General features: G+C 40.9%; 1 protein-coding gene across 3 annotated transcripts in view; it reads left to right on the plus strand.

Moving 5' to 3' along the window:
* The window catches only part of myom3 (myomesin 3), a 76048-nt gene that overhangs the window by 12919 nt on the left and 48854 nt on the right, over nucleotides 1–14275 (plus strand). For 2 of the 3 annotated variants that reach the window (XR_003872354.1, XM_029737665.1), the window contains exons 3-4: nucleotides 3960–4064; nucleotides 13693–13852. Coding sequence is in view for 2 of the 3 variants with exons in the window: in XM_029737665.1 (XP_029593525.1) it covers nucleotides 3960–4064; nucleotides 13693–13852 (265 nt within the window). In the remaining variant the exon portion in view is untranslated. Of the gene's footprint in view, nucleotides 1–591; nucleotides 766–3959; nucleotides 4065–13692; nucleotides 13853–14275 lie in introns of those variants that run through there. The other variant, XM_029737666.1, reaches the window with a different exon arrangement.

Below are 14275 nucleotides of genomic sequence, written 5' to 3' on the forward strand. Positions count from 1 at the left end.
GGCCATTCTACTGCCAATGTTTGTCTATGGAGATTGCATGGCTGTGTGCTTGATTTTATACACCTGTCAGTGTGGCTGAAATAGCCTAATCCACTAATTTGAAGCGGTGTCCACATACTTTTCTATATACATAATCGTGTAAAAAGCTGTATTCAAGTCTTTCCAACATAGAACAAGCCACAAGGACATCCTAATACGTAAAATATACCAGTAAAAAGATGTGGGATCTTAATTTGAGCCAGTTTGCTACAGCAGGAAAGCAATCCTGCAGCAACAGGAAATGTGAATTATTATGTGGATTATAATTAATAGACCTTTTTTGTAGGGGTTGAAACATTTTTCGTTTGGTCATATCAGGTCAGATTTTTGGGGGTGGACATTATTAACTTTAGAAGCCTTTTTAAACCTCATGTACACTACATGTTTGCATTTCCTGCTGTGCAGGACAATTCCCAGCAACAAAAGAGTGATCAAATGAAGATCCTACAGTATGGACTCATTAGCAGTCCTGTCTTAGAGATCTACCCAATGGCTTTCACTGTTTTTCTCTTCACGCCTCAGAGACATTTAACAACGTCTTGTTGGCTGTACCGAGACAAATACGCCCTCTGCACCTGGTCTCACACCTCTCTGTAACAGGGTAAAAATGAGCTATCCAACCAGCCTAAGGCAAGTCGATGGAATAATAGCTTGTTTACACTAGTACCCCAAGGACAAATTTGATCTCATTCCTTTTGTTCCCTCATCCAGATTGCAGACCTGCAGGTTAGTCTAATTTAATAACTCCAGATGAAACCGTAACAGTAGAAATTGGGCCCTGCTAAATATGAAGGCAGATTTGAATTGAGACAATAAGGGTGGCTAGCTGTGATCCCTACTAAACCCTCATTGGTATCTGCTGGGTATTTGATTTGATTTGATTTTATTTGGATCTCTTTTAGTCCCCATTTGGACTAATCTTCCAAGAGTCCTTAAATATTAAAATACAATTTATATACGAACACATTTTCACATATAACACACTATTACAAACATACATAATATACTAACGTAATAAAAATAAATAATCAATCTAAAAAATATGAATTCTTCATCTACTGTAATCCCACAACATTTCTGTGTATTATATTTAAATTGTTTTAAAATAATGTTTAAATGTATATATTGAAAGGTTTCTGGTTTGCTCAGTTAATTTATTCCATTTCTTTATTGCTCTAAATCGAAATGTTCTTTTGCCTATTTCTCTTTTCTGTCTGGATAACGCATAGATGGTGGACAATCTATTCCTAGTATTTACGGAATGTCTGTCTCTTACCAACTGATTGCCGTTGTGAATTGTACTTGGCCGTTTTAAATGATGTATATTATGAAATAAAATAAGCATGTTTTTTTCAATTATCTTGTCGATTGATGACCAACCAAGAACATTGCGTATGACTGCAACAGAAAAACCATATCTCCACCGTAAAACAATCCTTGCTGCTTTGTTCTGTGCAATCTGCAGCCTCCTAATTTCACTTGATGATGCATTTCCCCAGGGCCTTTGTGTGCTCATGTGGAACTGCTACTCCTCTGCCCACTGTTGTGCCACTGCAGTGTCAAATCAAATCAAAATGTATTTGTCACATGCTTCGTAGATAACAGGTGTAGACTTATTTAATAGGGAATCAGTGAAACGCTTACCGATGGGTCCTTTTGTGTGTTTGCGTGTGTGTGTGAATGACATTGGCCTAGCTCTAGATAGCTGAGAGGCACAAGAGACACAAAGAACACTTTTGAATTAGAACAACTACTGCGTTTTTCTGTCACGAACAGGCACAGAGCCGTGGCTACTGGCGCATCCCCTGAAGGTCCATGACACCATTTGTTTTTTTAAAGAAAAAATTGTTACATGGGAAATGACGGCATGTGATCATGCAACAGCAATTGAATACAATGCTGCTGCGTCTTAATTAAGCACATGTCTACACAACATGCACTGGATTCAAAGCCAGAGGTCCACAAACAATCCTTATGATTAGTGACCCTGTCGCAATTGTTAAGAGCTGGGTTGTATTCATTAGTCCACACCGTATCAAAGTGTTTTGAAACAGAAAAATAATTTAAAAAGCGTTTCCTATTGGACAAGTTCTGGTTGTCCCTTCCTGTTTTATTTTGTTTTCTTTTGTTAATTGCCAAATGAATATGACCCTGGGGTCAAAACATTGGCTGTTCGTTCCTCCTGGCTCTACAACCTCCCCACAACAAAACAACATGGCTTTTATGCATCACTGAAAAAGAGGAACAAAGCCGATTAGAACTAGTAGAACAGAAGGCAGCAGGTGATTATAACATTACTCTCAGTTGAGAGAAAACAGGTCAGCCACAGTATTGCCTGACTAGATTTCAGCTCGGTTAGGACCCCCATGGGAGCACCCATCTCAACCAGATATCACGTCAGCTGCAGTTACTGGCTGGGTGGGTGTTTTGTGAGAATTTTTATTCATGATCCATAAAAACAGGATGAACTCGCAGGGATGTTTAAAGATTCCACATGATGCTCATTTGTCATAACTGAAAAGGCCACAGAGAAGATTTATGCACAATTGCTACAGCTGCCATACTAAATCAAATCAAATCAAATTGTGAGGTCTATACAACAGGTGTAAACCTTACCGTGAAATGCTTACTTACAAGCCCTTAACCAACAATGCAGTTTTAAGAAAAATAAGAGTTAAGAAATTATTTACTAAATGAACTAAAGTAAAAAGAAAGTAACACAATAAAATAACAATAACGAGGCTATATACAGGGGGTACCGGTTAATCGAGGTAATTGAGGTATTATGTAATGTACTGTAGGTAGGGGTAAAGTGACTATGCATAGATAATAAACAGCGAGTAGCAGCAGTGTAAAAAAAATGGGGGGTAATTGCAAAAAACGAATATTGTATAATCTCGTTAGAATGTTACCGTGGTAATAAATCATCAGACAACTGATTTATTGTTCTTATTTTACCCTCTTCTTACATTGGTATGGAGGTTCCCGGGTTTAGCACTGCTGTGTTCCCTTAAAATTGATATGACGAAAGGCCCTGTATGTGTTACTTAAAAGCAAGAGATAACAACTTCAAATCTTACATTGAACAGACTTACACAATGCATCCGGAGGTGATATCACAAATTATTTTACAAACCATTCAATAGCGACTACTGACGAGTGAATACAATGCTGCCTCTTAATTCCCTCTCTACCTTTATCCTGTATCTAGTCGCTGATCCAAATAAAGGCCTGTAGTCCACTCTAGGCTGTGGAGCTAGTCAGGTGGTCTTAGTTTGGCCAGCGACATTGACATCGTTATTCACAGAGGTTATCAGTCTCTATTATCAGGCTGAACTTCAGCTCTATCTCAGCTGTTAATATTGCCTTTGTTTCTATTCAGCTGTTATTCTCAACAGCTTGTTCTGTTGGTAAGTAATCAGAGTCCAGAGTACTTTGACAATTGCTGAGTGTCACAGGAACAGGAAATACTAAAGGCAAATGTAAGCAATGTTTCCGCATTTCATTTGACATTTTAATTTTAAAAGCCAAAGCCATGTCCCCAGTAAAAAAAAATATGGTTGAATAAAACAATGTGCTTTTAATTTAGTTTTGTTCTTTAATAAAGGTCACCTATGAGCGGATCTCCCTCTGGTTGTGTGGCCTCCCCTGGTGGTCAGATTCAGAATTGCAGGACAGTTGTAACTACACCTGACTTGGGGCTAAGATTTACTGTAGATGTCTGACACCCTCGTAAAAATGACACCATCTAGCTTCAGATACATGAACCCTGTCCCACAACTCTTGTCGGACAAAATAACCTATTTTTTTCTCCTCATGATTTATTGATAATTTATTGAATTATCTGATTTCTACTTTGATTAAAATACCCAATGAATCTAATATGTTGTTGTTTGTTCTATGTCCCTGTGATGCACCAGTGATGAGGAGGCTTCCTACTCTGAGTTCTATCCCATCATTCCCGGTGATGTGATGTCGGTCAAGGAGATCCTGAACATCGGCAAATTCCCACGGCATAGGACATGGTATGTTGAGAAGAGTTACGCAGGTGTTAGGGTGTCTGATATATACAGTAATACAGCAAGCCTTGTCCGATCCAGAATGGCCCATAGGGCATGATCCTATGTCCTGTTCCTGTTTCTGAGGTAGCTTCATGTACAAGCACACCCCCCTGCATAGGACGCTAGTCAATATCATACAATTGGTACAATTCGTAACAACAAATTATGGTTCTAAAATGCATTTATGCACCAGCTGTTGAAACAAGAGCACCCTGAGGTAAGGTCAATTAATGTTATTATGAAACAATGTGTCAAATTGATGGCAAAGTCAGAGTTGAGGCAACGTTCAAACTGAACCGTCTCAATCTGCAACACCTCAGCGAGCACAAAGCAAAGACATCGCTGCTGCATCTTCTCCTGACTAATTCATCCCTGCCTGGTAGTGTTTCCAGGCTTATCTCTCCTGTGTAGAGCACATCCAGAGTGAGGCGTGGTTGGTAGTCCAGCAGTCTAGGTCGCTGCCTTCAGAATACATGTACCGTTGCTCACATGGGTTTGAATCTGACCCACTGCACACTCTTTCTTTCTACTTTTCCTGTTGCAATCACTTCTGTATTTAAATCCCAGCCCCCGTCCCCGCAGGAGGCCTTTTGCCTTTTGGTAGGCAGTCATTGTAAATAAGAATTTGTTCTTAACAGACTTGCCTAGTTAAATAAAGGTTAAATAAAAATATATATCCAATCAAATAGAGAATAGACTCAGAACATGACTGCAGTCAGCACAGTCTCTGACTCTCTGCGGACAACTATCTGTATGATACATAGCGTAGGCCTCTAAGTTAGCAACGTCAGCTATAAAAATCAATGGGACGCCATGAAATGCCAAAGCCAAAGCAATCTCTGCATCCTCCCACTCCACCGTCCATGAAAAGATGAGCTCAAGTTCCACTGGCGCTGGCCCTTAGTTCAAGGGCCATCCTTCTGAAGCATCAGAGATTGACGATAAAACAAAGATTCCAATCATGCCTCTTTTTTGATTTTCACTCTTTTTTTTCTCTGTCATTTAAAACTCCAGCTGCTCTATGACCTCATATACTGGCTCAATAAGTTTATATGTGATGCCAATAAACTGAAAATAATCCCTGATGACAATTTAGTTGAGGGCTTATTAACGAGCAAAGACGTTATAGAGGAGGGAGGGAAGAGAAAAGAGCTGCGGAGGATGTGAATGGGATGAAGTAGGTTGCATCTTTAATTTAAAGATTATATCACAAGCTTGGGGATTTCATTACCAGCTGTCATGGTAGAGAATGTTATACATCTCAAAATACATAGGGCTCCAGACTGGAAGGTTTAGGTCACAGTAAACAGGATGGGAAGGGGGAACATTGCGTCTCATAACGCCCTTATCCAGGGGCACCTTGCCCTGTCCCTATTGTTCATGTGGCTGATATTGTGATTCGATGTGATTCAATGTAGGTCGTCATTGTAAATAAGAATTTGTTCTTAACTATTTTACTTCAGCTTGAAGCTGGGGTTTTGCTAAGCCAATCTAAAAGGAGTTCGATTTGGCATCTCCAAGTATAATGTAACTGGAAAAAATGGTTGAAACAAAACATCAAGACCTTTGAGATCAGGTCATGCCATCACAGTACAAAGTTTAAAGTATGAAATAACTGATCTGTGACAAACCAAAAAATATGCTTGTTTGATCTATTCAAAGCATGTCAAAGCAGTACGAACCACGAAAAGTAAACGCACTGAAATGAACTCTTACACAGTGCTATGAACTCTGGTTCCTCTCTAACAGGAAAGCCAAGAAAGTTTAAGAAGCAATCTGGCAGTCACTGGCAGTGATGAATAGAGAGATCGAGTGAAGAGGACCTTTTCTCCTTCAGAAAAGAGGACAAGTGTTTGACAGCAGGAAGATAGAGATGCAGACTGAGAGGAAGAGTGAAAAAGAAAGGAAAGTTGTGGATCACTTGAGAGAAAGCCCATGCATCTGACAGCAGTAATACGCCTCAGCTGTGCAGACGTGCCCGCATCTCGTAGTCATCTGAGTGGCATGCTCTTTCATGCCCTCTCGTCCTCCCATCAAGTGGAGTGCCAACCAGACCTCAGCCTGCTAACGTGCTTAGCTCTAATTCCAAGGCCCAGGCTCACCTTTTTATTTCTCTGCCTAGTAATCCCTTTCGCTCAGACATTAACAAGGTCTTTCTCCCTTCCAAAGTATATTTGCTGCATGGGAACCTAAAGCCGTTCCACCCAGGAGAGGAGCCGGATAGAAAGGGGATATTTTTGGGAGGAGAGAGTAGAGACTGGTGAAATCCTCCTTGAGTGAATTTGGAAGGATATGTGGGATGGATTCTAAACCCCTTCATGGATTCGTTGAGTCTATTTCTGGGACACCTGAACGAACACCCCGGGGATATGAGATTGGCATGACATTTGTTTTGATTCGATAACAACGTGAACACGATGCTCTCTCTCTCTGTATCTCTCTGTCTCTAACCCCCAATTAGAGGTGTGAGATTCTTGTTTATTCTGGTTTCACCTCTCTCTATTTCCCTCTCTCCCTCGCTCTTTCCTGCAAATCCAACCCTCCTATCTGGGAGGATAGCGTAAATTCAGGACAGTATGTAAATGTGCTGGATGACTCATAGGACTTAGCTCTTTTGTGGGGAGCTCAATACACTTCCAACACTGTGAAATGATCTTGAAATGTCCACTTGGAGCAGAGTAAGCCATAACACTGCAGTTTCAGATGGATGTATTTATTGCCCAGCCCTGACTGACAGCCACACAAAATCATCCCCGCAGCACTGAGTGTGTGTGTGGCACGTGGTTGTGTGCCACGTGGGTGTGTGGTACACGTGTGTGTGTGGCACGTGGGTGTGTGGCACGTGGGTGTGTGGCACGAGTCTGCACAACGGTTTGTGTCAAGAACTGCAACGTTGCTGGGGTTTTCGCGCTCAACAGTTTCGCGTGTGTATCAAGAATAGTCCACCGCCCAAAGGTCATCCACCCAACTGTGGGAAGTATTGGTGTCAACATGGGCCAGCATCCCTGTGGAATGCTTTCAACACCTTGTAGAGTCCACGCCCCGACAAATTGAGGCTTTTCTGAGGGTAAAATGGGGAGGGGGGTGCAACTCAATATTAGGAAGGTGTCCTTAAAGTTTTGTACACTCAGTGTATATGCATGCATGCATGCATAAATGACCACTTTTACAATCATGCATGTGAGAATAAGTAAAGTGTAACTGATGTGTGTGTGTTCACACTACCAATTTCAGAGGACTATCACTGTCAGTCAGTCAGTCAGTCAGGCAATGGGACACCAGGATGGAAACCCCTCTAGAGATCAGAGGGAGCCTAGGAGTGTGGGTGTGATAAAAGGCAGATGGAGACCTTGATCGGGGCATGTGTGGGGCGGGATGGGCCACCAATCAAAGTGAATAACTGAATATCAACATTGCATAAGAACCAGGGCAATGAAACAGCAGTTGTACAACTGAATGCCTTCATCTGAAATATGTCTTCCAAATTTAACCCAACCCCTTTGAACCAGGGAGGTGCGGCAGGGGCTGCCATAATCGACAGCCACGTCTTCGGTGCCTGGGGAACGGTGGGTTAACTGCCTTGCTCAGGGCAGAAGGACAGATTTTTACCTTGTCAGCTCAGGGATTCGATCCCCAAAGCTCTAACAACTATACTGTGTAAGTGTACGGTATCTGTTAGATATTGGGGGCTTTTACATGTTACCTGCCGTCTTGACAGTACTGCAGCACAGCTCAGTAGTGATTTTCTTGAACTAAAGCTATAGACCAAAAGGCTATACACTGAGTGTACAAAACATTAAGAACACCTTCCTAATATTTGAGTTCCACCCCCTTTTGCCCTAAGAACAGCCTCAATCCGTCGGGGCATGGACTCTACAAGGTGTCGAAAGCGTTCCACTGGGATTCTGGCCAATGTTGACTCTAATGCTTCCCACGATTGTGTCAAATTGGCTGGATGTCCTTTGGGTGGTGGACCGTTCTTGATACACACGAGAAACTGTTGAGCATGAAAAACACGGCACCGTTGCAATTCTTGACACTAACCGGCTCCTGGCACCTACTGCCATACCTCGTTCAAAGGCACTTAAATATTTTGTCTTGCCCATTCACCCTCTGAATGGCACACATATACAATCCATGTATCAATTGTCTCCAGGCTTAAAATCCTTCTTTAACCCGTCTCCACCCCTTCATCTACAATGACTGAAGTGGATTTAACAATTAACATCAATAAGGGATCATAGCTTTCACCTGGATTCACCTGGTCAGTCCCATGTCATGGAAAGAGCAGCTGTTCATAATGTTTTGTACACTCAGTGTACATCCAGCATATTGAGCATCATTTTCTTATTGATCTTGATTATTAGAGGCCAATCTCTCACCAAATCTCCAGGATCTGACAGCTATCTAGAAAACCTGATCATAAGCAGAAATAAGGTTTGTCCGATTTTTTTTACTCTACCCCAGGAGATTTTCCAAGGCTACTGTTAGCTAATGTTGAATCGAAACATGCTTTTGTAATACTTCTGCAATGTCTCATTTATCAATATTGCATTGCTGCTATTGTTTTTGTTTCATGTGTGTTGTGGTTTTCATTGTTGGTCCGTGGTGTGTAATGAGGAGCAAACAGGCGCTGTACTTGACACATTTACGAAATTGCTTATTCTAGTTACTAATAAGCATGCACCCATTAAGAAAATGACTGTAAAAACGATTGAATCTGTGTGGATTGATGAGAAATTTAAACTTGCAAATTGAGAAATCATGTGACTAAACTGAATAAAAAGAAGAAGAAACTACACTATGAAACAAAGATTAATGACATAAAGAATGATAGTAAAAGCTTTGGAGCATCTTAAATTACATTTTGGGAAAAAAGGCAAACTCAGCTCCATCATTCATTGAATCAGATGGCTCATTCATCACAAACCCGACTGATATTGCCTGCTACTTTCATGATTTTTTCATTGGCAAGATTAGCAAACTTAGGCATGACATGTCAGCAACAAATGCTGACACTACACATCCAAGTATGTCTGACAAAATTATGAAAGACAAGCATTGCAATTTTGAATTCCATAAAATGAGTGTGGAAGAGGTCCAAAAAATATTGTTGTCTATCAACAATGACAAGCCACCGGGGTCTGAGAACTCGGATGGAAAATTACTGAGGATAATAGTGGATGATATTGCCACTCCTATTTGCCATATTTTCCATTTAATCCTACTAGAAAGTGTGTGCCCCCAGGCCAGGAGGAAAGCAAAAGTCATTCCGCTACCTACAGTAAGAATAGTAAAGCCCCCTTTACTGGCTCAAATAGCCGACCAATCAGACTGTTACCAACCCTTAGTAAACTTTTGGGAAATAATGATGTTTGACCAGATACAATGTTATTTTACAGTAAACAAATTGACAACAGACTTTCAGCACGCTTATAGGGAAGGACATTCAACAAGCACAGTGCTTACACAAATGACTGATGATTGGCAGAGAAATTGATAATAAAAAGATTGTGGGGGCTGTTTTGTTAGACTTCAGTGCGGCTTTTGACATATCGATCATAGTCTGCTGCTGGAAAAACTTATGGCAATGGCTGCTATATTGTGGATAAATAGTTACCTGTCTAACAGAACACACAGTGTGTTCTTTAATGGAAGCCTCTCCAACATCATCCAGGTAGAATCAGGAATTCGTCAGGGCAGCTGACTAGGCCCCTTACTTTTTTCAATCTTTACTAATGACATGCCACATGAGTAAAGCCAGTGTGTCTATGTACGCGGATGACTCAACACTACACACGTCAGCTACTACAGCGACTGAAATGACTGCAACACTTAACAAAGATCTGCAGTAAGTTTCAGAGTGGATGGAAAGGAATAAGTTAGTCCTAAGTATTTCTAAAACTAAAAGCATTGTATTTGGGACAAATCATTCACTAAACCCTAAACCTCAGCTAAATCTTGTAATAAATAATGTGGAAATTGAGCAAGTTGAGGTGAATAAACTGCTTGGAGTAACCCTGGACTGTAAACTGTCATGGTAAAAACATATTGATACAACAGTAGCTGAGATGGTGAGAAGTCTGTCCATAATAAAGCGCTGCTCTGCCTTCTTAACAGCACTATCAACAAGGCAGGTCCTACAGGCCCTAGTTTTGTCACACCTGGACTACTGTTCAGTCGTTCAGCCACAAAAAGGGACTTGGAAAATTGCAATTGGCTTAGAACAGGGCAGCACAGCTGGCCCTTGGATGTACACATAGAGCTAACATTAATAATATGCATGTCAATCTCTCCTGGCTCAAGGTAGAGGAACGATTGACTTCATCACTACTTGTATTTATGAGAGGTATTGACATGTTGAATGCACCGAGCTGTCTGTTTGAACTTCTGACGCACAGCTCGGACATACATGCATACAAGACATGCCACCAGAGGTCTCTTCACAGTCCCCAAGTCCAGAACAGACTATGGGATGCGCACAGTACTCGCCTTGGCAGCAACTAATGGGGATCCATAATACAAAATGACATAGAGACCTGTAAATTAAGCCTGCAAGGTTACTAACCTCCGTAATGACTACAAATGACAATCCCAACAAGTTCTCACAATCTCGAATCAGATTTAGATGTTCATCCGTGTTTCTCAAACGTCAAATTTCAAAGTTGTTCGAAACGTTACATTTCGAAGTGTTTAAGGTTAAGTTTAGGAATGAACTCCTCATTTTTAGGGTTAGTGTTAAATTTAGGCATTAACTTGAAATCTTAAGGTTAGGCATTAACTCTGTTATGGTTTAGGATAGGCAGATCTTAAGGTTAGGCATTAACTCAGAATGGTTAAGGTAAGGGTTAAGGTTAAGGATAGGTTAAAACTAAAATCTCAAAAACAACTTTGTATCTCTGGATCCGAACATGCAACTTTTTGGCACCAGAGGTAAAAGCTTAAAACAAAAATGTTAAAAATGATTTTTTATCACTGGATTCAAAAACGCAACCATTGGCAACAGAGGCAGATTAATAAGCATATCAACCATCCCCATCCACAAAGCCTTAGCAAAGCCAAAACCTACTTGAAGGTGATATATTGTATTTTTGGGGTGGGCATGATCAGTGCGTTTGTCAGCAGACAACAAGAAAACATTTGTATTGAGTCTATATGAGTGCAACACAATAGAACTACAGTATTGGCAAACCTACAGGACATGCACAATTTCTACAATATCAGTGATCTACAGTTCCTTGCAAAAGTATTCATCCCCCTTGGCGTTTTTCCTATTTTGTTGCATTACAACCTGTAATTTAAATAGATTTTTATTTGGATTTCATGGAATGGACATACACTAAATAGTCCAAATTGATGAAGTGAGATGAAAAAAATAACTTGTTTAAAAAAATTATAGAAAATTAAAAACGGAAAAGTGGTGTGTGCATATGTTTTCACCCCCGTTGCTATGAAGCCCCTAAATAAGATCTGGTGCAACCAATTACCTTCAGAAGTCACATAATTAGTTAAATAAAGTCCACCTGTGTGCAATCTCAGTGTCACATGATGTCAGTATATATACACCTGTTCCGAAAGGCCCCAGAGTCTGCAACACCACTAAGCAAGGGGCACAAGCAAGCAAGCGGCACCATGAAGACCAAGGAGCTCTCCAAACAGGTCAGGGACAAAGTTGTGGAGAAGTACAGATCAGGGTTGGGTTATAAAAAATATCCAAAACTTTGAGCATCCCACAGAGCACCATTAAATCCATTATAAAAAAATGGAAAGAATATGGTACCACAACAAACTTGCCAAGAGAGGGCCGCCCACCAAAACTAACGAACCAGGCAAGGAGGACATTAATCAGAGAGAACACCATCCCCACAGTGACGCATGGTGGTGGCAGCATCATGCGGTGGGGATGTTTCTCATCGGCAGGGACTGGGAAACTAGTCAGAATTGAAGGAATGGTGGATGGTGTTAAATAGATGGAAATTCTTGAGGGATACCTGTTTCAGTCTTCCAGAGATTTGGGACGGAGGTTCACCTTCCAGCAGGACAATGACCCTAAGCATACTGCTAAAGCAACACTTGAGTGGATTAAAGTGAAAACATTTAAATGTCTTGGAATGGCCTAGTCAAAGCCCAGACCTCAATCCAATTGAGAATCTGTGGTATGACTTAAAGATTGCTGTACACCAGCGGAACCCATCCAACTTGAAGGAGCTGGAGCAGTTTTGCCTCCTAGAATGGGAAACAATCCAAGTGGCTAGATGTGCCAAGCTTATAGAAACATACCCCAAGAGACTTGCAGCTGTAATTGCTGCAGAAGGTGGCTCCACAAAGTATTGACTTTGGAGGGGTGAATAGTTACGCACGCTCAAGTTTTCAGTTTTTTTGTCTTATTTCTTGTTTGTTTCACAATAAAACATGTTTTGCATCTTCAAAGTGGTAATCATGTTGTGTAAATAAAATGATACAAACCTCCCAAAAAATCTATTTTAATTCCAGGTTGTAAGGCAACAGTATAGGAAAAATGCCAAGGGGGTGAATACTTTCGCAAGCCACTGTACAAGGAAATTCTTGAGGGAAACCTGTTTCAGTCTTCCAGAGATTTGAGACCGGGACGGAGATTCACCTTGCAGCAGGACAATGATCCTAAGCATACTGCTAAAGCAACACTCGAGAGGTTGAAGGGAAAACATTTAAATGTCGTGGAATGGACTAGACCTCAATCCAACAAAGAATCTGTGGTATGACTTAAAGATTGCTGTACACCAGCGGAACCCATCCGACTTGAAGGAGCTGGAGCAGTTTTGCCTTGAAGAATGGGCAAAAATGCCAGTGGCTAGATGTGCCAAGCTTATAGAGACATACCCCAAGAGACTTGCACCTGTAATTGCTGTAAAAGGTGGCTCTACAAAGTATTGACTTTGGAGGGGTGAATAGTTATGCACGCTCAAGTTTTCTGTTTTTTGTGTTATTTCTTGTTTGTTTCACAATAAGAAATATTTTGCATCTTCAAAGTGGTAGGCATGTTGTGTAAATCAAATGATACAAACCCCCCAAAAAATCTATTTTAATTCCAGGTTGTAAGGCAACAAAATAGGAAAAATGCCAAGGGGGGTGAATACTTTTGCAAGCCACTATATTATAAGATTATGTATATGTAAGGTGTCCATATTAGGACCATAAAAATATCATTTTAAACTGGGTGGTTCGAGCACTGAATACTGATTGACTGAAAGTTGTGCTATATCAGATCATATACCATTGGTATGACAAACCATTTTTTTTACTGTTCTAATAACGTTGGTAACCAGTTTAAAATAGCAATAAGGAACATCAGGAGTTTGTGGTATATGGCCAATATTCCACGGCTAAGGGCTGTATCCAGGCACTCCGTGTTGCGTCGTGCTTAAGAACAGCCCTTAGTGGTATATTGGCCATGTACCACACCCCCTCGTGCGTTATTTCGTAATTCTATTTCTATGATTAGGACAGCCTCATTGTCACAAGGAGTTGGTGTATGTACTGTATGCACGTTTGCCAATAGGCCTTTTCTCAGTGGCTTTCTAACAGGGAATCTCTTGGTTCTCTGGTCCAATAGGGATGTCCTGAAGGAGACCATGGCAGCGGATGAACAGGGTCTGAGAACTGGAGAGAAGTGGACCCTGTTTGGAAATGAGGCTGAGAAAGTGGAGGTGGAGGTGCTCAGGGAACAGCGTTATGTCCGCCAACGCTGTGACCACATGGCCTTGCGTAGGCAGGTAAGAGTCTGCTCTGATCTCATCCCATACAGATATACACGGACACTCCGAACACTGAATTATATTGTGAATTCAGTAGGGCCAAATGTATAAAAACAGTTGCCCAGTTGAAAATCAACATGGTCTCATTTAACCATTGTAGTTTTATGTCGCCAACGCTGACATCCCTACATTTCCCCATGGCTTACTGAGAATTAAGTTTCTTTGCCTTATGTCAGTTGACCAGTAATCAAATCAAATTAAACTTTATTTGTCACATGCACCAAATACAACAAGTGTAGACCTTACCGTGAACTGCTTACTTACAAGCCCTTAACCAACAGTGCAGTTCAAGAAGAGTTAAGAAAATATTTTCCAAGTAAACTAAAGCAAAAACAAAATGGATTAAAAAGTAGCATAATAACATAACAATAACGAGGCTAT

This window comes from Salmo trutta, chromosome 37 (assembly GCF_901001165.1).
Source record: "Salmo trutta chromosome 37, fSalTru1.1, whole genome shotgun sequence".
In the NCBI taxonomy this organism is placed as follows: domain Eukaryota; kingdom Metazoa; phylum Chordata; class Actinopteri; order Salmoniformes; family Salmonidae; genus Salmo; species Salmo trutta.